The following is a 25,147-nucleotide window of genomic DNA, read 5'->3' as shown; positions in this document are numbered from 1 at the left end:
CCAATAAAGGCATTTGGTTTTATTCTATTTTATTCTATTTTGATTTATTCTATTTTACTTTAATTTTGTTCTATTTTATTTTATTCTATTTTGTTGTTTTTTATTCTATTCTATTCTATTTTTAATTTTTTTTATTCTATTTTATTTTCTTCTAATTTATTCTATTTTATTCTATTCTGTTTTACTTTAATTTATTTTATTTTATTCTATTTAATTTTATTCAAATTCATGCTCATTTATTCTATTTTATTTGAATTTATTGTATTTTATTTTATTTTGATTTATTCTATTTTAATTTATTCTTTGTTATTTTCTGTGATATTTTCAGCTAGAACCACAGACGGTCTACTGAGAAGCTTCTCACTTTGAGGACTTTGAAGTATGTCTGTGGGAATTTGTGCCTGTTCACTTTAAAGATGACAGCATTTGTATGTCTGATGTTGATGTTCGGGTTCATTCCAGAGCTTCCGGAGTTTATTGGTTTTTTAAATCGAGCTGTTCGTCACGTCTGTATAGAGCTCGCTCATGCTGGAACAGGAAGGGGCCTTCCCTAAACTGTTAGCAACTGTTGTGGCAGAAACTCATAAATTCAGACATTAGAAGGGGCGTCCCAGTACTTTTGTCCGCTGGTCAGTAGAGCGATACCGCCCCGGTGAAAACCACCTGTGGGTGGACTGGTGCTGATTATGGGAGCTGTGGGAGGACAGACTGACCCTCAGATTTGGGAGTACCTCAGTACGGTTCCTGCTCTCCCTTCAGAGGTGCCGAACACTCCGACCCCGGTGCCAGGAACCGCTGGCACCACCTGGCACCTCCTGGCATCACCTGGCACCTCCTGGCACCACCTGGCACCTCCCTCTTTCACATGTGTGGTTTCTGTAGACGGGAACTGAAACCCACACGTGGAGTTTGTGGAAGTGATGAAGGTCGGACAGGTAGATCAGTGCTCGGATCATCGATAGTTCCTGAACCAGTCATTAGTTCCTGAATCAGTCATTTTTTGAATTGACGTTGATAGTTCCTGAACCAGTCGTTAGTCATTGGTTCAGGAACTATCGATGACAATTAAAAATGACTCGTTCAGGAACTAATGACTGTTTCAGGAACTGTTGATGCCAATTAAAAAATTACTGGTTCAGGAACTAATGACTGGTTCAGGAACTGTCTATGCCAATTAAAAAATGACTGGTTCAGGAACTGATGACTGGTTCAGGAACTGTCGATGCCAATTAAAAAATGACTGAGGAAATGAGGGAATGTTATTAGAACCCCCCCCTGTCCAAACTTTTTTGGAACGTATTTACTCTGACCCGAGGATCTCTGGGACGTGACCTTACCTGGTAACCCTGACCGAAACCAGGATCAGTTCTGCTTAAGGTTCCTGAACCAGCATGTGGCGACTGGGTGCCTTTTCAAACCAGTGATGAAAGTGCGAGGCTAATAATGCTTTTCCTGTCTGCCATTCTATCCTTATTGTATCCCCCCTCCACCCTGCCGCCGCCCACGTTTCCTCCCCCCTTCACCGCACCACGTCCTGTCCGAGCTTCGCTCTTATACACCGCGGCGCTCGGCTCGGCCGGGCACAGCGGGAACCCGATAACATCTCAGGTTTCTGCCAGTTAGCCGGTCGCTAACACACACAAACCACGCTCCTGCACAGTGGCATTAGTACTGGTACTGCAGGGATTGTGGTCGCTCTAGAGCCCTTTAGAGCATTCGAGGGTTCATGGTGACCCTCAGTAGAGAGGAATCGAATAAGACATGGAGCTCGTTAGGCAGATTATTTAGACACTTTACTTACACAGAGAGTACGCCCATTACGTCACCGCAGAGTTAAAATAACACAAATAAATAAATAAATAAATAATTAAAAAACATAAGAATAAATAATTAGATAAAATAAAACAGTAAAGTAACAAAAAAAAACCAATAAATAAAAAACAATCAATAATTAAATAAATAAAATAATAAAGTAGCAAATAATAAAAAAGAAAAATAAATAAAATAACAAATATAAAAATAGATAAAATGTATCAATAACAAATACAAAACAATATAAATTAATACATAACAATAAATAAATAGAAATCAAACAAATTAATAAAAGAACAAAACGTAATATTTAAAATATTTAAATAAATAAATAATTGAATAAATAAATAAATAAAACATAAATAATTAAAATCAATCAATAAATAAAAAATTATTAATTAAAATTAATAATTAAATAAAAAAATTTATAAAATAGCAAATTATAAAAAAAGGAAATAAATAAAATAAATATAAAAATAGATAACATTTATCAATAACAACAAAAATACACAAATATAAATTAATGCATAAAAATAAATACATAGAAAACAAATGAATTAATAAAAGAACAAAACGTATTTAAAATATTTAATTAAATAAATAAACCAATAAATAAATAATTTAATGAATAACATAGCTAATAAATAAAGAAAATTAAACTAACTACATAAATACAAAAAAATAAATAAATATAAAAATCTAAATAAGTAAATTAAATAAACACAAATAAATAAATAAAATTTTTTTATTGCTTGTTATTAGCTTTAGCACAGCTAGCTAATCTTCCCTTTACAGCCTTATTTACCTAAACGGCTCTGAAATACGGTGGCGGATGTATAATCACAGACGGGTGGTGCAGGGTTTGTTTATTTTAGCATAATATGTCACTGAGTACGTCACTGCAGTTTTAGCTTACTACGTGAGCGCAGTTAGCCTCAGGACATTATTCTCGTTAGCACGCCGGCTAACGTCTCCCTCCGTGTACCAAAAACGCTTAAACTGTCCCTGACGCCCCAATTTACAAATAAACGACCCCTTGATACCAGAATGAGGGTGCTGGACGGCACTTTCAACAGTTAAGGTGGTCAGCGACAGGAAACTGACGTGCACTTTTAGGGGAGGAAGCTCTTCTCCTAAAACACACAAACACACACACACACACACGCAGGACTGAAGCAGCTGTCCACACTCGGGCTGACCGGTCTGAGCAGGGCAGCAGGAAACAGCACTGCAGAGTGCAGCTGAGGTTCTTCCTGTCTCACACGCACACACACACACACACACACACACACACACACACACACACACACATGCATGTACAGCCAGGTGACGAATTAAAGGAAAAAACAAACGTCGTGCCTCCAGAAGAGTCTGATCGAGTCCTGACGATGAGTCCTGGTTCTCTGGATCTGGACTGGAGGATTCGAGACGTCTGACCTGAAATATCTGCTCCTGTTCTAGTCAATTCTGTAAAATTCTACAGTTTTGGACAGACAGAATCCACTGGACTGTGTTTGTACTTCATCCCTGTTAGAAACACACACACACACACACACACACAGAGTCTCTGGTTTGTTGGTCCACCGTGACGCCAGTTTTGGCCAGTTTTGTTTTTCGGCCAATCAGAATCTCTCTCACTCATCGACAATGGAGGTTAGCGGCCGTCACACGCCCCCTCTGACCCACACAGGCCGCTTCTTTTCACCTGCTAGGGGCGGGGTTTCACATAGTGAAGTATCCGACCGGTCAGCAGAGGCCACACTCGCACCAGAGACATTGTCCCGTCCCTTGCAGACACACAGCCAATCGCGTGTCCGTGCAGGCGCCCGGCCGGCTGATAGCACAGCAGAGATTTTAACTTAAGAGCACGAGGTCTCAGTGCTGTTTTTTTTTTTTTTGGCTGAGTGGGAGAGTACAGGAACCAGTAGGTGTGTTGGTGTTCCTAATGAAGTCCTCGATGACTATTTCTGTGAAAGGATGTTAACTCACTCACACACACACACACACACACACACACACACACACACACACACACACACACTGTGGTTGTGGGTGTTGGAGAAGGAACAGGAAGTGTGGTTAGATGCAGGTGAAGGAGAAGCAGCGCCATTTCACACACTTTTTAATGTAGTATGTTCATGGTGCCAAGCCATACACTTGCTGTCATTTTTTGACTGAATGGGGCACAAATTCCCACAGACAACACTTCAAATTCTTGTGAGGAGCTCAGAAGAGCGGCTGTTGTTGTAGCTGAGCAGATCACACAGATTTTACTGTTTTAATACCTTTACAAGCTCACGGTCAGGCGTCCGAATACTTTTGGTCATTTCCTTTTCCCTCTGGCTTGGTTTGGGTGGAGTCCATTTTGTTTTGGCTCTGCGGTGAACAGAACACACCAGCGCGTGGTGACACACGGCAGAGCGCAAACGGTCCGAATAAAACCGACCAATCAGCAGCCGCGGAGAGCCGAACCGGTCCAGGTCCCAGTACCGCGGTACGGTAAATGGCGGTACCGGTTCATGCCGTTTTCACACACCTGTAAACACTCCAGTAAACACACGTGTGAAAGGGTGTGTGTGTGTGTGTGTGTGTGTGTGTGGATACACAAGAGCACACACACTCGCGCGCGCACACACACACACACACACACACGGGTCAGGTTACAGTTCAGTGCTGCTCTGGTGATTTGGGACAGAACCCCTTTGTGCCGACTCAGACACAAACACACACTTGTGAGGCTGAACGGCAGGCAGTGTGTGAGGAACCAGCTCGGCCAGGTGTGGGAACACTTAGACCCTGACCAGCCACCACAGCTAAACTCGAACTAACACACACTAAAATACACACTCAAATATACATACACACAAATGCACCCATACATACACACACACAAATGCACCCATACATACACACACACACACACAAATGCACCCATACATACACACACACACACACACACACACACACACACGTACACAAACACTAAAATACATACACACACACACACACACACACACACACACACACACACACACACACATGCACCCATACATACACCCATACATACACACACACGTACACAAACACTAAAATACATACACACACACACACACACACACCTATACACCAGTACACACACACACACACACAAATATACATACACACACACCCACACACACACACAAATACATACACACACTTGTACACAAAGACTAAAATACATACACACACAAACACTAAACACACACACACAAATATACAAATACACAAATACACCCATACATGCACCAATACACACACACATGTACACAAACACTAATGCACACACATACATATATATATACATAGAAACACACAAACACTGAATATACACACAAATACACAAACACTAAAATACACACACTAAATAACACACAAATGCTCACACATACACACAAATACACACACACTAAAATACACAACACACAAATACACACACATATGTACATAGAAACAGACACTTACACAAACACTTATACACATACTAAAATACACACATAGAAATACACACACACACTCACACATACACTAATATACACATACATACAAACACACAAACACGAAACACTCATACAAACACTAAAATACAAACAGAAACACACACATACACACATACGACTGAGGGACGGGTGTTTAGACGTGACTGATCTGAACTTTGCTTGGAGTTGCATCGGGCCTAAAATCACAGATCAGTCATTAAAAGGGAAGTTCTCATTTATTAATAATAATGACTTTAATAATAATAATAATAGTAATAGTGGAATTGAAGGAATTTCCACTGTGGAATTTTCCACCCGGCGCTCCACAGCACCTGACGTGTGAATCACTGAACGGCGTCATGAATCTACTTCCTGTTTATTGTGATGAAGTCACCACAGTCGCTGTGTTTACATCCACACGCTAATTACACTACAGCCTGAATAATCTGATCATACACCCCCCCCCCCCCCCCCCCCCCCCCCCCCCCCCCCAAATAATCCGAATATTAATCAGTACAATCACATATCTGAGTCCCATCAGCCGGAAGTTTTCAAGATTCCTGATATTCCCACTGAGACGATGTGGAATAATCCCATCGGTTACAGTCTCGTTCTGTTTAATGGTTTGTGTAATTTGTTTCATTATTTTGATGTTTTTTGTTTTTTTCCTCTTTTTCTCCCTCCAGTCGATATTCGTGAGATTAAGGAGATCCGGCCGGGTCAGAAGTCGAGGGATTTCGACCGGTATGTGGAGGACTCGGCGGTCAGACCGGACCAGGCGCACTGCTTCGTCATCCTGTACGGAACCGAGTTCCGCCTCAAGTCCCTGAGCCTGGCGGGTGAGTAGTGTTCCACGCAGGGGTTCACTTACTTATTCACATCATACATGTGTTTACTGTTGTCATACACACACTCACACACTACTGTGTGTGTGTGCGTGTGTGTGCGTGTGCGTTTACTTCAATGCTTTAATTGTGTGTATATTTGTATGGTTTGTCTCTTTCTGTGAGTGTGTGTGTGTGTGTATTTTTGTCTATGTTGTCTCTTTGTTTCTGTGTGTGTGTTTCCCTCTCTGTTTTGTTTGTGTTTTGTCTGTATGTATACATGTTATTTTTTTGTGTTTTTGTTTTGTTTGTGTTTTATAGATGTGTGTGTCTTTCCTTGTGTTTGTGTGTGTGTGTGTTTTGTGTGTTTTAAATGTGTATTTTCGTGTGTGTGTTTTGTATTTTTTTTAAAAAATCTATTTCGTCTGTTTCTCTGTTTTCTTCTCTGTTTTGTTTATGTTCCGTTTTGTATGTATGTGTACATGCTATTTTGTTTGTGTGTTTTTTGTTTTGTTTGTGTTTGTGTTTTATAGATGTGTGTGTCTTTCCTTGTTTGTGTGTGTGTTTTGTGTGTTTTAAATGTGTATTTTCGTGTGTTCGTCTGTTTGTGTGTTTTTTGTATTTTTTTTTTGTCTATTCCGTCTCTCTTTGTTTCTGTGTTTTCTTCTCTGTTTTGTATGTATGTGTACGTGCTATTTTGTGTGTGTGTGTTGTTTGTGTTTTTGTGTGTGTTTTAAATGTGAATGTCTTTTGTCTGTTTCTCTGTGTGTTTTGTGTGTTTTGTCTCTGTTTTCTTTTTTGTGTTTGTGTGTGTGTTATTTTGTTCTGTTGTGTGTGTGCTTTTTGTCTGTGTGTATGTGTTCTGTGTTTTAAATGTGCATTTTTGTCTCTTGTCTGTTTCTATGTGTGTTTTGTGTATTTTTGTCTATTTTGTCTCTCTTTGTGTGTGTGTGTCTGTTTTATGTGTTTTAAATGTGTGTTTGTCTGTTGTCTAATTCTGTGTGTTTTTTCTTCTCTGTGTTATCTGTTTGTGTGTGTTCTTTGTTTTGTCTGTTTGTGTGTTTGTCTATTTTGCCTAATTTTCTGTGTGTGTGTGTGTGTGTGTTACAGCCACCTCAGATGAAGAGATGGCGATGTGGGTGAAGGGTCTGGGTTGGTTGGTGAGCGACACCCTGCGTTCTTCTACACCGCTACAGATAGAGCGGTACGTAGCAACACCGACCATCACATGATCACATCGCTAATAATCATTAATAAATATTATTAATAAATCATCCTGAGATCCTGATGCACGAGGTGACGAGACGAGAACTCGATGTCCCGAATTTAAACCCCCGCTCTCATATTTACGGCCCCGAACCGTTTTTTTCTGTATGAAACCCTCAGACTTGTGTTTTAAATGAAATGGAATTAAATGTGAGTTTGTTTTCTGTGCTGCAGGTGGTTGAGGAAGCAGTTCTACGCCGTGGACCGGAGTAAAGAAGACAAGTACGTTCATCACGCTTTATTATTTCATTTCTGATCCTTCAGGTGAAGCTTTAAAACAAATGGAAATCGGCGAGTCTGTAAAGCTTCGTTCGTTCAGGTGGTTTTTAGATCTGGTCCATCAGCCGAGGGTCCACGGACTCGCTCAGGGGTCCGACAGTGGATGCTTTGGTGGTGCCTTACGTCCTCCGGTAATTCAGCCTGTCCGATTCAAGCAGGGTGTTGCACGGCTGGAATCTAGGGTGAGATGTGTGGCATCCTGTGCGGGGTGTAACTGCATTGCGCCCAGTCATTCCTGTACCCACTTTGACCCAGACCAGGACGACCGGGACGGTAAAACCTTTACGTCGCCACTGTGGATCGGTCGTCTCTGTGTGAGAATCCACCGCCGCCTGGTGGAAAGAAGCACCCAAGGAATTAGAATGGGGAATTAGTAATGACCAAATAAATGGGCGTGTCTTGCGCGTTAACGTTTATGTAAAAAAACTACATGGGCAAAAGTATTGGGACGCCTCACAGTTTAGCGAAGGACCTTTCCTGCACAGAGTTCTGACCTCAGCCCCCCTAAACAGCTCTGGGATGAATCGGAACATCAACTGAGACTTTCTTGACCAACATCAGTGCCCAGTCATACGAATGCTGCCATATTTCGACTGACTAAATGGGCACAGAGTCCCATACACACAAATGGGACGTCCAGCAAGCTCATGGTCGGGTGTCCGAATACTTTTGGCCACATGGTGAATGAATCGGTCTTTCAGCTTTATTAGATCAACACACACACACACCCCAGTATGACCGGTAAAGAAAATTGAAACAAAGCTCTAAGGGAAGGAGTCTGTGCTTCATATATAGAGAAACCTGATCAGGGTCTAAGACCCAGGGGATCCGACCACATGGCTCTCAGTCTGGTCCTAAATAAAAGGTCTGCTCATGAATTATAAATAAGCGGAGACAGCAGAACACACTGCACCCACACAGAGGAACGATCTGAGACGCCCCGCCGTGAACGGTGTCCCGTTTATTCAGAAATGCTCCTCGTTTCCAAAAGTTTGTGGACACCCTGATTTTTTACAAGAGTTTGGACTGTGTCTGTGGATATCTGATGTTGAACGAGAGGGTCGACATTCCAGTTCGTTTTAGCGTTGCTTGAGAGTTGTGTATGGGGGCACGGTCATGCTGGAACGGGAAAGGTCCTTCCCTAAACTGTTTCCACAACATTAGAAGGTGTTATTTATGTTTAGTTAGTTTGGGGCTCTGTGCGGCCCTTTGGAGTTACTCCACAGGCGTCTAACTGGCACAATTTTGGGAGGTTGACTCGGTTCCTCATTGCGCACGAGTGGTGGATAGTTCCCGGAAGGCATATCGTGACTCTCCCTAGACGAGTCCGCCACTGGCGGGAGAAAAGAACGTGTCGGAGGGGGTGGGTGCTAGTCTGCGGCTTTTGCAACCACGAAATTGGAAACGTCGGGCACAGCGGGTCGTGCCAAGTCGATCAAATATGCGTCAATTATTTTATAGAATAATATTTGAATTGATGAGGCTGAAATGACTCGGTTTGGACCGGATGAGTGGCGTCCACATACTTTTGGACATGTTGTCTGTACGTATTTAGGGTGTCTTTTGTTTGTTTGAGGAATCGGGGTCACCGAAGTCGTTGCGCCTTATCTAGCGATTAAAGCGGTTTCGCCTGCGCTGCAGCACCAAGCTGAACTTGCTGACTTTGTCTTCTTACACATTATCAGCTCACACACACACACACACGCACACACACACACACACACACACACACACACAGTCGGGTGGATGTAGGTTCTCTGCTGGGGGCCGTGAGTGACGCCACATCCTGCGACAGGAAGCTCGCCTCGCAGATCGAACGTGCACCCACACTTCTCGCTCATCATGCGGGGAAACCAGAGGAAGTCGGGAGGAGAGGGAGAGGCGGGCGGGAGGGTTCGAGGGGGCGGGGCGTCATCTAAATATTCATGCCCCCCCTCTATAAACCTGCACTCAGGTGCTTTGTAGATTTGGTCCACGCTGAGGGTCCAAGAATTTGCTCAGGAATCCAACAGTGGATGCTTTAGTGGTACTTAACGCCATCGATGCAGCCGATTATAATTAGACAGAGTACAGTTTAAGCAGGGGGTGGCGCATCTGGAATCCAGGGTTCGAATAATGAATGTAAATGGCTGTATCTGGGGAGGTGAGATGAATTAGCATCCTGATCCTGGTCCATTAACAAAAGGTGCACTGATGGTTTTATTCTGTCTGGTGCTGCTAAAATAACCGTAGTTTGGTGATCAGGTGATCAGTCACAGCAAGTCGATGTGGGAAATTTTATAATAATAATAATGTAATAATATTAACTATGATAATAATAGTGATTATACTCATCTAACCAAAAACAGTAATAATTATAATAGTAAGATCAATAAAAATTACTATACTATTATTTTAATTTGTTGTTGTTGTTGTTGTTGTTAATAAAATAATAAATAATATTAATAATGCTAAGAACATTAATAAAAAATATTAATATTTACATTAATAATAATACAAATAATAATAATAACAACAATGAATATGTTGATAATTATGGTAATAAAAAAAATAATAATAAAAATAATAATAGTAATAATAATAATCATAGTAAAAATATTAATAATAATAATAATAATAATGAAAATAATATTTACAATCACAATAATTTAACCAATAAAAGTAATAATAATAGTAATAATTATAATAATAATATAAATGAAAATTACAATATTATTACATTTGTTGTTGTTAATATTATAAATAACATTAATAAAGCTAATAACATTATTACATTATTAAATATTTACAATAATAATAATAATAAAATATTATATTAATAATAATGAAGGTAATAAAAATAACAACAATTATAATTATAATGCAACAACAAAACTACAATATTAATAATTATAATATTTATTATTTAAATATTATTTAATAACACTATAATAAATATGATATATAACAGCAATAATAATATTAACAATATTAATAATGACGACCTTACTAATTTAATCAGTAACATAATAATCAATAATAATAATAATCAACCCCCCCGTGTGTGTCCGGGCTGGTACTGCTGCTCGCTGGTTTTTGTGTGTTGAACATGATGGTGAACAGGTCGAGACGCTCCTGTAAATCATCTTCGTGAATAAATGCTCTTCGCCATTCAAGTGTTGACATAATGTTGACTCACCCTGTAATTATATCATAATTATTACAATTATATTAATAGTATCAACATCAGTAATAATAATAATAATAATGAGTTCAATCCTTTTATTCCAGAATTTCCTGTAAGGATCTGAAGAACATGCTGAGTCAGGTCAACTACCGAGTTCCCAACATGAAGTTCCTCCGAGAGAAACTACCGGTAAAACTCAACCCACCCCCCCGGGCTAACTCTATATAATTCTATAGATGTTTTTGCTGTATGTGGCAGCGTTAACACAAACTCTGATGGGGGCGTCCAGACTTTTATCCTCAGGTTGTATAATTAATGATTATTGTTGTGATTTCTGATTGTGGACGTTTGTGTTCAGGATGGCGAGTTGAGGAGTGGTGACGTTTCCTACAGTCAGTTTGCTCAGCTGTACCGCAGCCTCATGTTCGACGCACAAAAATCTGTAAGTGCTGTGTGTGTGTGTGTGTGTGTGTGTGTGTGTGTGTGTGTTTAGGGTGGAGTGAGGCTAAAATAATAAGGTTACATCCATTCCTGGCCTCCTCAAACCCCCCCGTTACTGAAACATTCTCTGGTTGATCTCAGTCCAACCACTTTACTCTGTGTGTGTGTGTGTGTGTGTGTGTGTGTGTGTGTGTGTGTGTGTGTGTTTCTCAAATGGCCTCCGAATCGATTACTGGGTCGCTTAAAAGGCCTGGAGATCCCTCTGCTGAGAGCCATTAGGCTCCTGAGATGACCTCTGTGTGCCGTGACTAAACAATTTAGGTGTGTGTGTGTGTGTGTGTGTGTGTGTGTCTGGCTTCATCTTTCAGATGTAATCACTGCCTCGTCAGGATTATTATATTATTTAGCGCTCGTATGGATTGTTGATACAATATTGTGAGTTCTCTCAGTCAGCAAAGCTTCACGTCCAGAAGTATGTGGACGCACCTTCTGACCAGTAGTTAATCAGTCGCTGATCACAAGCGTATCCCGTTTCTTTGGGGTGGAATCGAACGCAGACTGTGAGCTTTGTGCTCAGTGTATATATTTGAATAGTCATGTGTAAATGTCCACATAATTTTGGACGTGGTGTGACCTGGTTTTTGGCTTTGTGTTGATCCACCCTGATGTTTTCTCTCTTTCCTTTACAGATGGATATTTCCTTCCTACAAAGGTACCGTCCCTTTAAATATTTAAATACAGCGGTGCCTTGTAACTCGACGTCAGTCGGTTCTGGGAGTGGTGTTGAGTTTTAAAGACGTTGAGTTTCGAGGTATTTTTTCCCGTAAGGATGTTTGGGAAACCTGGTCCTGGTCCTGCGGAACTGCAGATATTTTAGTCTCATGTAAAATAATGAGGTTGTTTTTGACACGTACACACTGAAAATAACACAAATATAATATAAACACACTGAAATACAATTACTAACAGTTAAACATCAATAAAAATACAATAAAAGCTGCACTTTAGTTTTACTTCTTTATTGTTTCCTGGCGCTTCTTAATGGTGGAGATGCTTGATCTTGGAATACCGTATTCCCTTCAGCACCGGCGCATTCACATGAGAAGCTGCTGTGCCGTTATTTCCTATGAAGTGTGACGGCGGTGCACAAAACTTAGCGTGACTTACTGTAGTAAAACAGCGAGTGAGGAATGTGATTAGTGGAGGAACTTATGAGCAGTAATAATGAAGAGAAGTTTAGTGCTCCTGTCTCCTTCTTTTACTACATTAAACCACGTTAAGCTTTATTTTAGACTCTGGGAGAAGCTGATTCTGATTCTCACCGTTTCTCAGAAGCTGGAGCTGTAACACAAGTTTAAAAGTGAAACAGGGAGGAGAATCCAGATAAACACAGATACACGTGGAGCTGTAACCCTGAAACAGTTTAAGGTACAAAAAGGGCGTCAGGTTTGAAATATTTCCAATTTAGGGACCGTCGAGTTACAAGGTATCGCTGTACTGTATATTTATAATATTCTGCGCTCTGATTGGTTGGTTTGTGACACGTTTAAACTTTATTTTTTGGTACCGCTGCAGGTTTACGGAGCGACCGGAGCAGAGAATCACGCTGGAGGATTTCCAGAACTTTCTAATCGAGTTTCAGAAGGTGAGACAATGTCTCTACGTAAAGGTCACGGGGGCTGAGGGTGGGAAGGTCGGACAGGGGTTACTGGAGTTCAAACGGTCGGTTTGACCGGTCAGCGGAGGCCAGACTTGTCCCGACGACGAGGAACCCCGATTCGGCCGTCGTCCCTCCCCCTACAGACACAGCCACCAGCCACAGATTCATACATGGTTCCGAAACACACGGTGGAACACGCTGTGCTCCGAGTGTTCCTCGTACTGGCACTGCGACCTGACCTGATGGGAGTCCTCCTCCCTCCCTTAGACACCGCTGGGTCTCGAACCCAAGTCCCTCTGTTCTGCCTCCGTACCGCACCAAACGTCGGTACGGTTCTGGTTTGCAGCAGCTCAGCTGTAAAGGTACTGGACTAGCAATTAGAAGGTTGCTGGTTCAAGCCCATCCCTGCCAGTTTGCCCCTGTTGGGTTCCTAAACAAAGTCATACCAAAACACTTGATTACTTTGATTGTAAACTATATGGCCGAAAGTATTTGGACACTTGACCATAAGTGACGTCTGTGGGATCTCTTCAGCGATGAGGCTTCTCACAAGACCTTAAAGTAGATCTGTGTGTGGGAATTTGTGCCCATTCAGTCAAAAGATGACCGAGCTATTGAGTGGTGCTGAGGTCACTCATGCTGGAACATGAAAGGGCCTTCCCTAAACTGTTATCATTTCCTTTTATCATTTGTTCATGTTGGTGGCGTTACCGTGATGCTAATTCTGTCGCCGTGTTTCAGGAACTCTGGGCTACGGACAGGAACAAGGTGCAGGAGTTCATGTTCCATTACCTGAAGGATCCGCTGAGGGAGATCGAGCAGCCGTACTTCTACCAGGACGAGGTACCAGAAGTTTACAGACACCAGGAAATTCAATTGTAATCTTATGACTGGGTGTCCACATATTTTTGGCTATGTAGTGTAGGTGTACCTAATAAAGTGGATGGTGAGGGTGTTTCTATGAATGAAACATCAAAATCTATTGCATGGTGGAACTTGATTGGCTGTTAGTGTGGGTGCCACACAGCAGTACGAGCCCTAGCGACCTGGGTTCGAACCTTGCTTTGAGGTGTCTGTATGTTCGGATGTATGTTGTGAACAGAAGAGGGCCCAAACCAGAGCCTTGAGGAACACCTAGCGATCTCTCTGCACAGACACATTTTACGTTTTACTGGGGAAGTCGTAGCCTACTGGTTAAGGTGCTGGACTAGTAAGCAGAAGGTTGCTGGTTCAAACCCCACCACTGCTGGGTTGCTGCTGTTGGGCCCTTGAGCAAGGCCCTTAACCATCAATTGCTTATACTGTAACTGTAATGTAAGTCGCTTTGGATAAAGGTGTCTGCTAAATGACCAAAATGTAAATGTCTGTGTACAGAGATCGTTCCTCTAGGTGTTCCTCAAGGCTCTGGTTTGGGTCCTCTTCTTTTCATAACATGCGTCCGAAGGTCGTCGACCTTGGTCTGTCCAGGGGCGCACAGACTTTCTCGCACGACCCCGTGCTCTAGGTGGGACTTGGCGGGTTGCGTGTTGGTAGACCAAACTGGGGCAGAGCTTTGAAGACAGACCTCAAACGCTTCTTTTGATCTTTCGTAGAGAAAGACCTCGATCATCTGTGCGGAAGCGTCACACTTTCTGTGGTCGTTCAGCTCACGGGGCCAAAAGTATGTAGACGTGAGCATCTATGGTCACTGGTGCTGTTTTTAAAACGTGCCCTGCGGGCGAATCGCGTGGTCCCTGCGGGCGACCGGGTGTTGGTGACCCCTGATGTAGAAGCATGACTGTGAGCTTGTTGGACGCCCCGTTTCCAAACCATGAGCAACAACATGGAGCTGCCCCCATTGCATTTTCCTTCCTAATTTTCTTCCCAATTTAGTCATACCCAATTCCCTGGTCGTATTTCACTTACTCTACTGCTGTAGCCCTCCACTCCTGACCTAGGACGGTCGTAACTTTGACGTGTGCAGTACGGGCTGCTTCTTTTCACCTGCACCAGGCCGGTTCATATAAGTCACGCACTAATCCCCGTTATCCCCCGTCTCTGTGCAGTACCATCGGTCAGTCAGCAGAGGTCGTAATTACGGCATTTCTGAGGAACCCTCTCCTGACCTCCCCCCCTCTGTCTGTATAGGCACCCGGTCGGCCGATAGCAAAGCTGAGATTCGTGTTTTCCAGCTTTCATCAATTGTAGCTCCTCCTGTAGCACCTCCACATGGTTCTTAGTTTGGTTTCTGAGGAACTGACGCTTTCATGGTGTCCAGACTGGATTATTTATTATGGAACTGGACTCTGACGGACTGGAGTTGAAATTAAATGTTTTATTCTTTCTCTCCCAGTTCCTGACGTACCTGTTCTCTAAAGAGAACTCCATCTGGGATTCCACACTGGATCAGGTTCATCCTGAAGACATGAACAACCCTCTCTCTCACTACTGGATCTCCTCGTCCCATAACACGTAAGGATTTAAGATTTTACTTCACCGGTGGGAATAAATGTGGTCAATTTTACATGGATCGTAATGAGCCAAAACATTAGAACCAGCCACATAATATGCTGTAAATACAGCACCAGTACAGTACCAGTACCAGCGGGGCGGTTCTAGCTCAGAGGTTAAGGTACTGGACTAGTAATCAAAGGTTGCCAGTTCAAGCCCCACCACTGCCAAACCTGTCATGATTGTAAAATATAAATACATAACTACAACCCCAAATCAGAAAAAGTTGGGACAGCATGTAAAAATGCAAATAATAATAAAAACACAGTTTCTTACATTGACTTTGACTTTTGTTTGATTGCAGACAGGATGAACCTGAGATATTTCATGTTTTGTTTGGTCAGCTTCATTTCATTTATTAATAAACATCCATTCCTGCATTCCAAGCCTGCAACACATTCCAAAAACGTTGGGACAGTAAAGCATTTACCGCTCTGTAATGTTGCCGTTCCTTTTCACCACTTAAAAGACATTTAGGGATCGTGGAGACCAAGTGATTTAGTGCTTCAGCTTTTATTTTGTCTCCTTCCTGCAAACACGTCTTGAGATGTGCAGCAGTACGGGGGGGGGTCGTCGTTGTCGCATTTTTTATGCAGTGCCGCCTGAGGGATGGAAGATCACGGGCGTTCTTGGCCTTTGTGCACTGAAATTCCTCCCGATTCCTTGAATGGTTTCATGATATTCTGCACTGTAGAGCGAGAAATATGCAAATCCCTTCCGATCTTTTCAATCTTTCTTTGACGAACACAAACTCGTTAGAAAGCCGATCAAGCGTTTCATTACCACGTCATCTAAATGCAGATAACAGCATTTCTTACTAACAATTACAATCAGAAGCTCTGATTGGTTCAGAAAGCGGTTCTTACAACCATTAGCGGCGATTCTGTAGGCGCGTTCCATTCACATTATCTGTTACTGTGAAGTGCACTACGGAGGGTATTCCACCATTTTACGTAGGGAGCGACGGGTCATCACTACGCCGGAAGCTGGCTGGAACATTTACCCGTTGCGTGAGTTGTGGGTTAAGACGGCCGGAGCGTTATTATTATTAGAGAGCAGAAAATGACACGATCATAATGATGTCGGATCATATATATATATATATATAATTGTGACACGTAACTAATGTTGCTGACTTTTGTTGTCCACGAGTCATTTTATGCGAGTCACGAGTCGAGTCCGAGTCATTTGAAACGAGTCCGAGTCTGAAGTCGCTGTGTGTGCGACTCGAGTCCCCATCTCTGGTGTGTGTGTGTGTGTGTGTTTTTAGGTACCTGACGGGAGACCAGTTTTCCAGCGAGTCCTCTCTGGAGGCGTACGCTCGCTGCCTCAGGATGGGCTGCAGATGCATTGAGCGTGAGTTTTATTTTTTTAATCGAACGGGCCCCTCACATGGATCATGCATACACACACACACACACACACATACACACACACACACACACACACACACTTGAAGTCTTCCATCGTTGTGTTGTGTGTTCACAGTGGACTGCTGGGACGGTCCTGATAACCTGCCGGTGATTTACCACGGTCACACACTCACCACCAAGATCAAGTTCACCGACGTTCTCAACACCATCAAGGAACACGGCTTCGTCACGTCCGAGTGAGTGTCCCTGACGCAGCACTCATTCAGGGGTTCGGGGGTTCAGTTCCCACTTGTGTGTTCTGTATAAAACGGGAGACCGTTCCAAGACCATCGACATTAGACTAAGCATTAATTTAGTCATGTCCAATGCCCTGATTGGTGCTTCCTCATCAGCTGCAGACCCCCACCCTGACTGAGGAGAGTCGAGACTGCCATGCATCCCGTTTGACATGGGCGTGGTCACTGACTGCCTCTTTATACCTACCAGAGAGCAGTATAGCGTACGGAGAGGAACCCGTTCAACCAACCCCCCCACCCGAACCCCTGCCCCAATTTTATTGGTTTAATATGGTCGCCCTAGAGGGACTCTAGCACCCTGCACAGAACCTTGACCACAGCCTCATTGTACACACTGACATGAATTGGAATGTCGATTGTGAGTCAGGCCTTCATGTCTAACATCAGTGCCTGACCACGCATATACAAATGCTATTTAGATTGAATAAGCACAAATGCCCACAGACCCACTCCAGAATCCTCGTGGAATTATATTAAGGTCTTCAGGTGTCCCCGTACGTTACCCGTGCACCGCCGTGGTGCCCAGGCGGTTTGTTCGGCCCCTCTGATCGTTCCCGGTGTGTGTTTTTGGTTTGTAGCTTCCCCATAATCCTGTCGATCGAGGATCACTGCAGTATCGTGCAGCAGAGGAACATGGCCGCGCACTTCAAGAAGGTTTTTGGCGAAATGCTGCTCACCAAGGCGGTGGACATTTCGGCCGACGGTCTGCCCTCGCCCAATCAGCTCAGGAGGAAGATTCTCATCAAGGTGAGGACTCGCCGTCAAGGTCTTACGTTTTACTCGGACCTCGATTGTTGTAGCTGTAACACTGATGCTCCGGTACAGTCCGAAGAAAAGCAGCTCTGTATCGCGATGCTTCCACCGCCGTACTTCACAGACGGCTGGTGGTGTTGAGAGACTGGGCAGTTGTAGCGTAGAGGTTAAGGTGCTGGACTGGTAATCGAAAGCTCGCTGGTTTAACCCCCACCACTGTCAGGTTGCCACTGTTGGGCCCTTGAGCAAGGCCCTTAACACTCAGCTAAGACTGTATACTGTCACAGTACTGTAAGTTGCTTTGGATAATTGTTGTTCCTGCTGCCTTCATGTCATCCTGCAGTCAAATCCCTAAATCCAGAACTGTTAGCTGGACAGTATTATTAAAAGGGTTGCCAGATCTGTGAAAAACACACCCACCAGCTACCAGCATACAAGTTCAGTTTCATGACAAGCGTCTGAAGATTCACGGTGGTTATAAAATAGATAAAATCTAAATAAAGCAGCAGACCTCAAGGCGAGGAACATCCAGCCTGAGGAGGAAAAATGCCACCTGAACAATAAACTGGATAAAATCAGTGACGTCTGGCACGTTGTGTCGATGAGCCGTGTTGTTTTTGGTGTTGTGAAGCTCTCTGGACCTGTTTAACCACGTCGACTGGTCTTAATAATCGTTAAACCTTCTCACGTACCAGAATTTCTGGATCCTCCTCATTCATCACTCGCTTGTAATTGTTTGCGAGTGCTTAAGCGTGACCGTTCCAGAATAGCCGAGATTTTCTGAAGGTATTTGCGTTCGCCTGCCACGCCCTTTTCTTCCTTTTCTTCCTTTTTGTTTTGTATTCTCCCCACAAAATCTCCCAGTTTAGTCATCTCCAATTCTCCACTGTGAATCCCCCGTTCCTTCACACGCCCCCTCCGAGACGTGTCCGGTTTGTGGCCACTTCTTATCACCCGTCAGTCAGTGTTCACTAAGCTCCATGGTAACTCTGAACTCTGTATCGCCCCCCCTAGTGGTCGGCGTATGCGTATAGTCGTATGTATGTATAGCTGCTCATCGTAAAGTGAGCAGTAATTGTCTCGTAGTTTATAAATGTACAGATTAATAAATACTGTAGATATCTTAAACGTGTTTAAAACACTTCCATTAAACTACAGCGGACCATTTTCCTCTCCAGGTTTCTGTATGTATAAATGTATATAGACAATAACTTTAAAATGCATTTTTTAATGAAGTGAAGTGTCTTGCACATTGATTTAATAGCAAATTTAGGATTTATAATTTAAAACGTTCATAAAATCCCCTATAACACTAAAAAAAACAGTGTTTTTTCATGACCCCACTCTCTAACACGACACTTACGACCCCTTATTGAAATATAAGAGTAAAATCTGTCAGGAATCCTTTTTTCCTGCAGTGTTTGGTGACTCCAGATCCCGTCTGTGTTTTTAATATTTATTTTCTATTAGAAATGTAGAATAATGTGGTTAAAATCCATGTTTTAGTCACGTCCCCAGGTTTTCACTTGTTTCTCTTGTTACTCTCACATGCGTAAAACACTTCCATTAAACTACAGCTGAGATCTTAAGAATGTAACTGGAACCGCCGGTACTATAACAGGAACTATTGCTGCTGGAACCTTCATCTTAACCAGCGAACAAGAACTTTTAAAGCTCCGACAGTTGACATCATTCGTAAGGTTCCTTTACAGTTCCTGTGTCGGCCTCCAAGGTTCTTGTAGTTTCGAAGATCATGTTTTTAATATTTTCTGATCTAATACCAAGAGTTCATGTGCCAGCACCCAGGTTTCCAGGTCTGATGGCAAAGCTTGTTCTCTGGGTACAGTGCCAAAGGTTCCTGACACGCGTTACTCATACACAGACAAGAACCGTTCGCTTTTGGTCTCAAAACAGGAACTATCGTTATTGGAATGTGTTCTTAATAATACAACCCGAACCACTGGTTCTATAACATGAATGATGTGGAAACGTCTTCAACCCCAGTTTGATCAAAGCCCGAGAAAACAGTACCTGAAAGCACGGCTCCGTGAGCAGATTTTTTGATTACAGGTCTACGGTCAGACTGTCTCGCATTTTCGATCAGAGTTGCGATTTCTGGCGTCTGGCAACGACGCGAACGTTGGCGACCCGTAGTGGGCAAAGTTTAATCGTGTTCTAATTTGGACTGAAGCGATGTGGCGATTATTAATAGGAATACTCCGCCACAGTTAAAACATTACGTTCCTACTAGCGGTGTCAAACTTCCGCAAATAAGGCAACAGTGAACGCAGTTTTCTTGTGGTGTCGACTGTACAGACAGTGAGGAAATTTATAGAGGAGCCATTTCCCTCCAGGATTTGTATTTTTTTTTGCAGGAACACGTCTGATTTGTGATCAGATTGTTTGTTTTTCTATACGCTCTGTAGATATGAGTCAGTAAATTAGGCCGTACCACCATGGCATTGGCGTCAGTTAAACGGTGCAGGTGTTAACACGGTTACAAGGTCAGGAATGGAATAAATTTTTGTGATCACCAGGTTCTACCTGATGCAGGTTTGTCGTTACACCTGTTAAACCGGGTCGCCCAGGTGGAACAACGGGATATTCCGCCGAGAGATTTTGAAACTCATAAATGGGCGGGGTCTTCAGACTCTTTGTAAGGACCCTGATTGGTGGATAGAGGCGGCTGTGCAGAGTGCATGGGGGGGGGGGGGATTCTGTTGAGGGCTTTTTTATATATATACAGGGGTTGGACAAAATAACTGAAACACCTGGTTTTAGACCACAATAATTTATTAGTATGGTGTAGGGCCTCCTTTTGCGGCCAATACAGCTTCAATTGGTCTTGGAAATGACATATACAAGTCCTGCACAGTGGTCAGAGGGATTTTAAGCCATTCTTCTTGCAGGATAGTGGCCAGGTCACTACGTGATGCTGGTGGAGGAAAACGTTTCCTGACTCGCTTCTCCAAAACACCCCAAAGTGGCTCAATAATATTTAGATCTGGTGACTGTGCAGGCCATGGGAGATGTTCAACTTCACTTTCATGTTCATCAAACCAATCTTTCACCAGTCTTGCTGTGTGTATTGGTGCATTGTCATCCTGATACACGGCACCGCCATTGGATGCACATGGTCCTCCAGAATGGTTCGGTAGTCCTTGGCAGTGACGCGCCCATCTAGCACGAGTATCGGGCCAAGGGAATGCCATGATATGGCAGCCCAAACCATCACTGATCCACCCCCATGCTTCACTCTGGGCATGCAACAGTCTGGGTGGTACGCTTCTTTGGGGCTTCTCCACACCGTAACTCTCCCGGATGTGGGGAAAACAGTAAAGGTGGACTCATCAGAGAACAATACATGTTTCACATTGTCCACAGCCCAAGATTTGCGCTCCTTGCACCATTGAAACCGACGTTTGGCATCGGCACGAGTGACCGAAGGTTTGGCTATAGCAGCCCGGCCGTGTATATCGACCCTGTGGAGCTCCCGACGGACAGTTCTGGTGGAAACAGGAGAGTCGAGGTGCACATTTAATTCTGCCGTGATTTGGGCAGCCGTGGTTTTATGTTTTTTGGATACAATCCGGGTTAGCACCCGAACATCCCTTTCAGACAGCTTCCTCTTGCGTCCACAGTTAATCCTGTCGGATGTGGTTTGTCCTTCTTGGTGGTATGCTGACATTACCCTGGATACCGTGGCTCTTGATACATCACAAAGACTTGCTGTCTTGGTCACAGATGCGCCAGCAAGACGTGCACCAACAATTTGTCCTCTTTTGAACTCTGGTATGTCACCCATAATGTTGTGTGCATTGCAATATTTTGAGCAAAACTGTGCTCTTACCCTGCTAATTGAACCTTCACACTCTGCTCTTACTGGTGCAATGTGCAATTAATGAAGATTGGCCACCAGACTGGTCCAATTTAGCCATGAAACCTCCCACACTAAAATGACAGGTGTTTCAGTTATTTTGTCCAACCCCTGTATATATATATATATATATATATATATATATATAAATAAACTTGTTGAATCCTTCGGTCCAACCAGGTCCATCAGAATTCCTCCACCTCAGTGTACCAGACTGACCACTTGTTGCTGAAAAGGGGGGCATTTACTTTTTCACATGGGTAATGTGTGCAAAAATGGAAGGAATCAGTCGGGGGGGCAAATACTTTTTCCACGGCACTGTCACTTCAAGCGATGGCGCATGACCCATAGATTAAAGTGTCGTTTTAGCTGGCGCTTTTGATTTCTATTGGCGCTTTTGGACCAAAGGAACTCGGGCTGCTTAGAACCCTGGTGTATAATCGAATCGAACGCCGGTATGTCCGCTCCGTCCACAGCACAAGAAGTTGGCCGAAGGAAGCGCGTACGAAGAGGTCTCCACCTCCACGCCGTACTCCGAAAACGACATCAGCAACTCCATCAAGAACGGCATCCTGTTCCTGGAGGATCCCATCAACCACGTGAGAACCTCGTTCATCTGAACCCAGTCTTATATCAAATATAATCATATAGAACTCTGTATATAACCGTTTATTTTATTTATTTATAGGAGTGGTACCCTCACTTTTTCGTCCTGACGAGCAGCAAGATCTACTACTCTGAGGAAACCTCTAGTAACCAGGGCAACGAGGATGAGGAGGAACACCGCGAGGTACGTCTACGACACACCGCAGATATTCCTATTTGGTGGCGACAGTATGAGGAAGGCCTCTTCCCTGGATTAAATTTGACTGGGAGGAACTTGTGGTCGGACCTCAACCCTGTCGAACACCTACGAGCCAGGCCGTGTCATTATGTCACTGTAACAAATTCCCACAGGCACACTCCGGACTCCCTTTTGTATGAAGCCTCACCAGAAGAGTGCATCTCAGGACTGGGACTGGTTTGCAGGTGGTACAGGACCCACCACTTGAGGTCCGGGCTCTGCTCTAGCTTAGCGGTCAAGCGTGACTAGGGTTCAAGTCCCACCACTACCAGATTGCCGCTATTGGGCCCCTGATTGAGGCCCTTCGCTCTTTATTGCTTGCAGTGTATTCGGTCAATATAATCCCTCATACTAGGTCAGAAGAGGGCCTTCCCCAAACTGTTGCCCACTTACTTTTGCCCGTACGTTGCAGCTCTGTGAAGCGTCCCGCTCTGTCTCTGCAGGTGGGGAACGGTATGGATCAGCACGTCACCGAGAAATGGTTCCACGGGAAGCTCGGCGCCGGACGCGACGGCCGCCAGATCGCCGAGCGTCTGCTCTCGGAGTACTGCCTGGAGACCGGCGCGCCGGACGGCTCGTTCCTGGTGCGGGAGAGCGAGACCTTTGTAGGAGACTACACCCTGTCGTTCTGGTAATGTCGCCGAGCCTGGTCACGCTACGCCAGCATCAAGAGGCAGCAGGCTAATGCGCTAGCCCGCCGCCGCCAACGGTTCCAGCTCTCCAGACTACTTAAAAAAAATCTTCGCTTTTGTTTGTTCTCCTCAGGCGTTCGGGTCGGGTGCAGCACTGCAGGATTCACTCCCGCCAGGAGGCCGGCAGCCCCAAATTCTACCTGACTGACAACCTGGTGTTCGACACTCTCTTCGCCCTCATCACGCACTACCAGCAGGTGGCGCTGCGCTGCAACGAGTTCGAGATGAAGCTGACTGAGCCTGTACCGCAGACCAACGCCCACGAGAGCAAAGAGTGAGTTACACTGATTATGATCATTCTGTAGCGAGTCGATAGAATCGTGACAGTACGGATAGTTTCTGTTATTTTTACTTAAAGATGGTGAGCACAGACGCCATCAGACCCAAATGGTAGTGAGCCCCAAAAATAGTGACCCAAAAAGTTGCAAGGCCAAATGACAACAGGGTCAAAAGGCTCTGAGGCCAAAGGTAGTGAGTTCAAAAGGCAAAGCACCTAAAGGTAGTAAACCCAAAAGCTAGCGAGCCTAAAAGGCAGTGAACCCAGAAGGCAAAGAAGCCAAAGATAGCGAGTTTAAAATGCAAAGAGGCTAAAAGGTAGCGAGCCTAAAGGGCAACGAGGCCAAAGATAGCGAGCCTAAAAGGCACTGAGGCCAAACGGTAGTGAGCCCAAAAGGCAAAGAGGCCAAAGATAGTGACCCCAAATGGTAATGAGCCCAAAAGGCAGAGGCAAAAAGTAGTGAACCCAAAAGGTAGCGAGACAAAAAGGTAGTGAGCCTAAAAGGCAACAAGGCAAAAGGTAGCAAGCCCAAAGGTAATAAACCCAAAAGCTAGCGAGCCTAAAAGGCAGTGAACCCAGAAGGCAAAGAGGCCAAAGATAGCAAGTTTAAAAGGCAACGAGGCCAAAGATAGCGAGCCTAAAAGGCACTGAGGCCAAACAGTAGTGAGCCCAAAAGGCACTGAGACCAAAGATAGTGACCCCAAATGGTAATGAGCCCAAAAGGCAGAGGCAAAAAGTAGTGAACCCAATAGGTAGCGAGACAAAAAGGTAGTGAGCCTAAAAGGCAACAAGGCAAAAGGTAGCAAGCCCAAAGGTAATAAACCCAAAAGCTAGCGAGCCTAAAAGGCAGTGAACCCAGAAGGCAAAGAGGCCAAAGATAGCGAGTTTAAAAGGCAAAGAGGCTAAAAGGTAGCGAGCCTAAAGGGCAACGAGGCCAAAGATAGCGAGCCTAAAAGGCACCGAGGCCAAACGGTAGTGAGCCCAAAAGGCAAAGAGGCCAAAGATAGTGACCCCAAATGGTAATGAGCCCAAAAGGCAGAGGCAAAAAGTAGTGAACCCAAAAGGTAGCGAGACAAAAAGGTAGTGAGCCTAAAAGGCAACAAGGCAAAAGGTAGCAAGCCCAAAGGTAATAAACCCAAAAGCTAGCGAGCCTAAAAGGCAGTGAACCCAGAAGGCAACGAGGCCAAAGATAGCGAGCCTAAAAGGCACTGAGGCCAAACAGTAGTGAGCCCAAAAGGCAAAGAGGCCAAAGGTAGTGATCCTAAAAGGCACTGAGACCAAAGATAGTGACCCCAAATGGTAATGAGCCCAAAAGGCAGAGGCAAAAAGTAGTGAACCCAATAGGTAGCGAGACAAAAAGGTAGTGAGCCTACAAGACAACAAGCCTAAAACTTAGCACTCCAATATGACATCAAGGTCAGGAGCTAGAAAACCCAAAAGGCAATGAGGTCAGAAGTCAAGGGTAAGTCCAGTTCCAGGATTAACATGTCTGTCTACAAAATACGTAGAGCAATAAAAATACAATACAACATAAAAATATTTGATTAACATTCGTATATCTGTGGGCATGTGAGATATG

General features: G+C 43.9%; 1 protein-coding gene across 1 annotated transcript in view; it reads left to right on the top strand.

The window, feature by feature from the left end:
- The window catches only part of plcg1 (phospholipase C, gamma 1), a 46,662-nt gene that overhangs the window by 9,362 nt on the left and 12,153 nt on the right, over positions 1-25,147 (top strand). The window contains exons 3-18 of the mRNA XM_063015612.1: positions 6,017-6,169; positions 7,265-7,358; positions 7,595-7,642; positions 10,970-11,054; positions 11,224-11,307; positions 11,996-12,018; positions 12,882-12,951; positions 13,708-13,809; positions 15,299-15,417; positions 16,727-16,812; positions 16,945-17,065; positions 17,704-17,872; positions 22,232-22,354; positions 22,444-22,545; positions 23,043-23,230; positions 23,365-23,565. Of these exons, the coding sequence (XP_062871682.1) occupies positions 6,017-6,169; positions 7,265-7,358; positions 7,595-7,642; positions 10,970-11,054; positions 11,224-11,307; positions 11,996-12,018; positions 12,882-12,951; positions 13,708-13,809; positions 15,299-15,417; positions 16,727-16,812; positions 16,945-17,065; positions 17,704-17,872; positions 22,232-22,354; positions 22,444-22,545; positions 23,043-23,230; positions 23,365-23,565 (1,768 nt within the window). The remainder of the gene's footprint in view (positions 1-6,016; positions 6,170-7,264; positions 7,359-7,594; positions 7,643-10,969; positions 11,055-11,223; positions 11,308-11,995; positions 12,019-12,881; positions 12,952-13,707; positions 13,810-15,298; positions 15,418-16,726; positions 16,813-16,944; positions 17,066-17,703; positions 17,873-22,231; positions 22,355-22,443; positions 22,546-23,042; positions 23,231-23,364; positions 23,566-25,147) is intronic.

Source organism: Trichomycterus rosablanca, chromosome 19 (assembly GCF_030014385.1).
Source record: "Trichomycterus rosablanca isolate fTriRos1 chromosome 19, fTriRos1.hap1, whole genome shotgun sequence".
NCBI lineage: Eukaryota > Metazoa > Chordata > Actinopteri > Siluriformes > Trichomycteridae > Trichomycterus > Trichomycterus rosablanca.
Note: the sequence above shows the minus strand (reverse complement) of the source record. Positions and strands in the feature narration are given on the sequence as shown.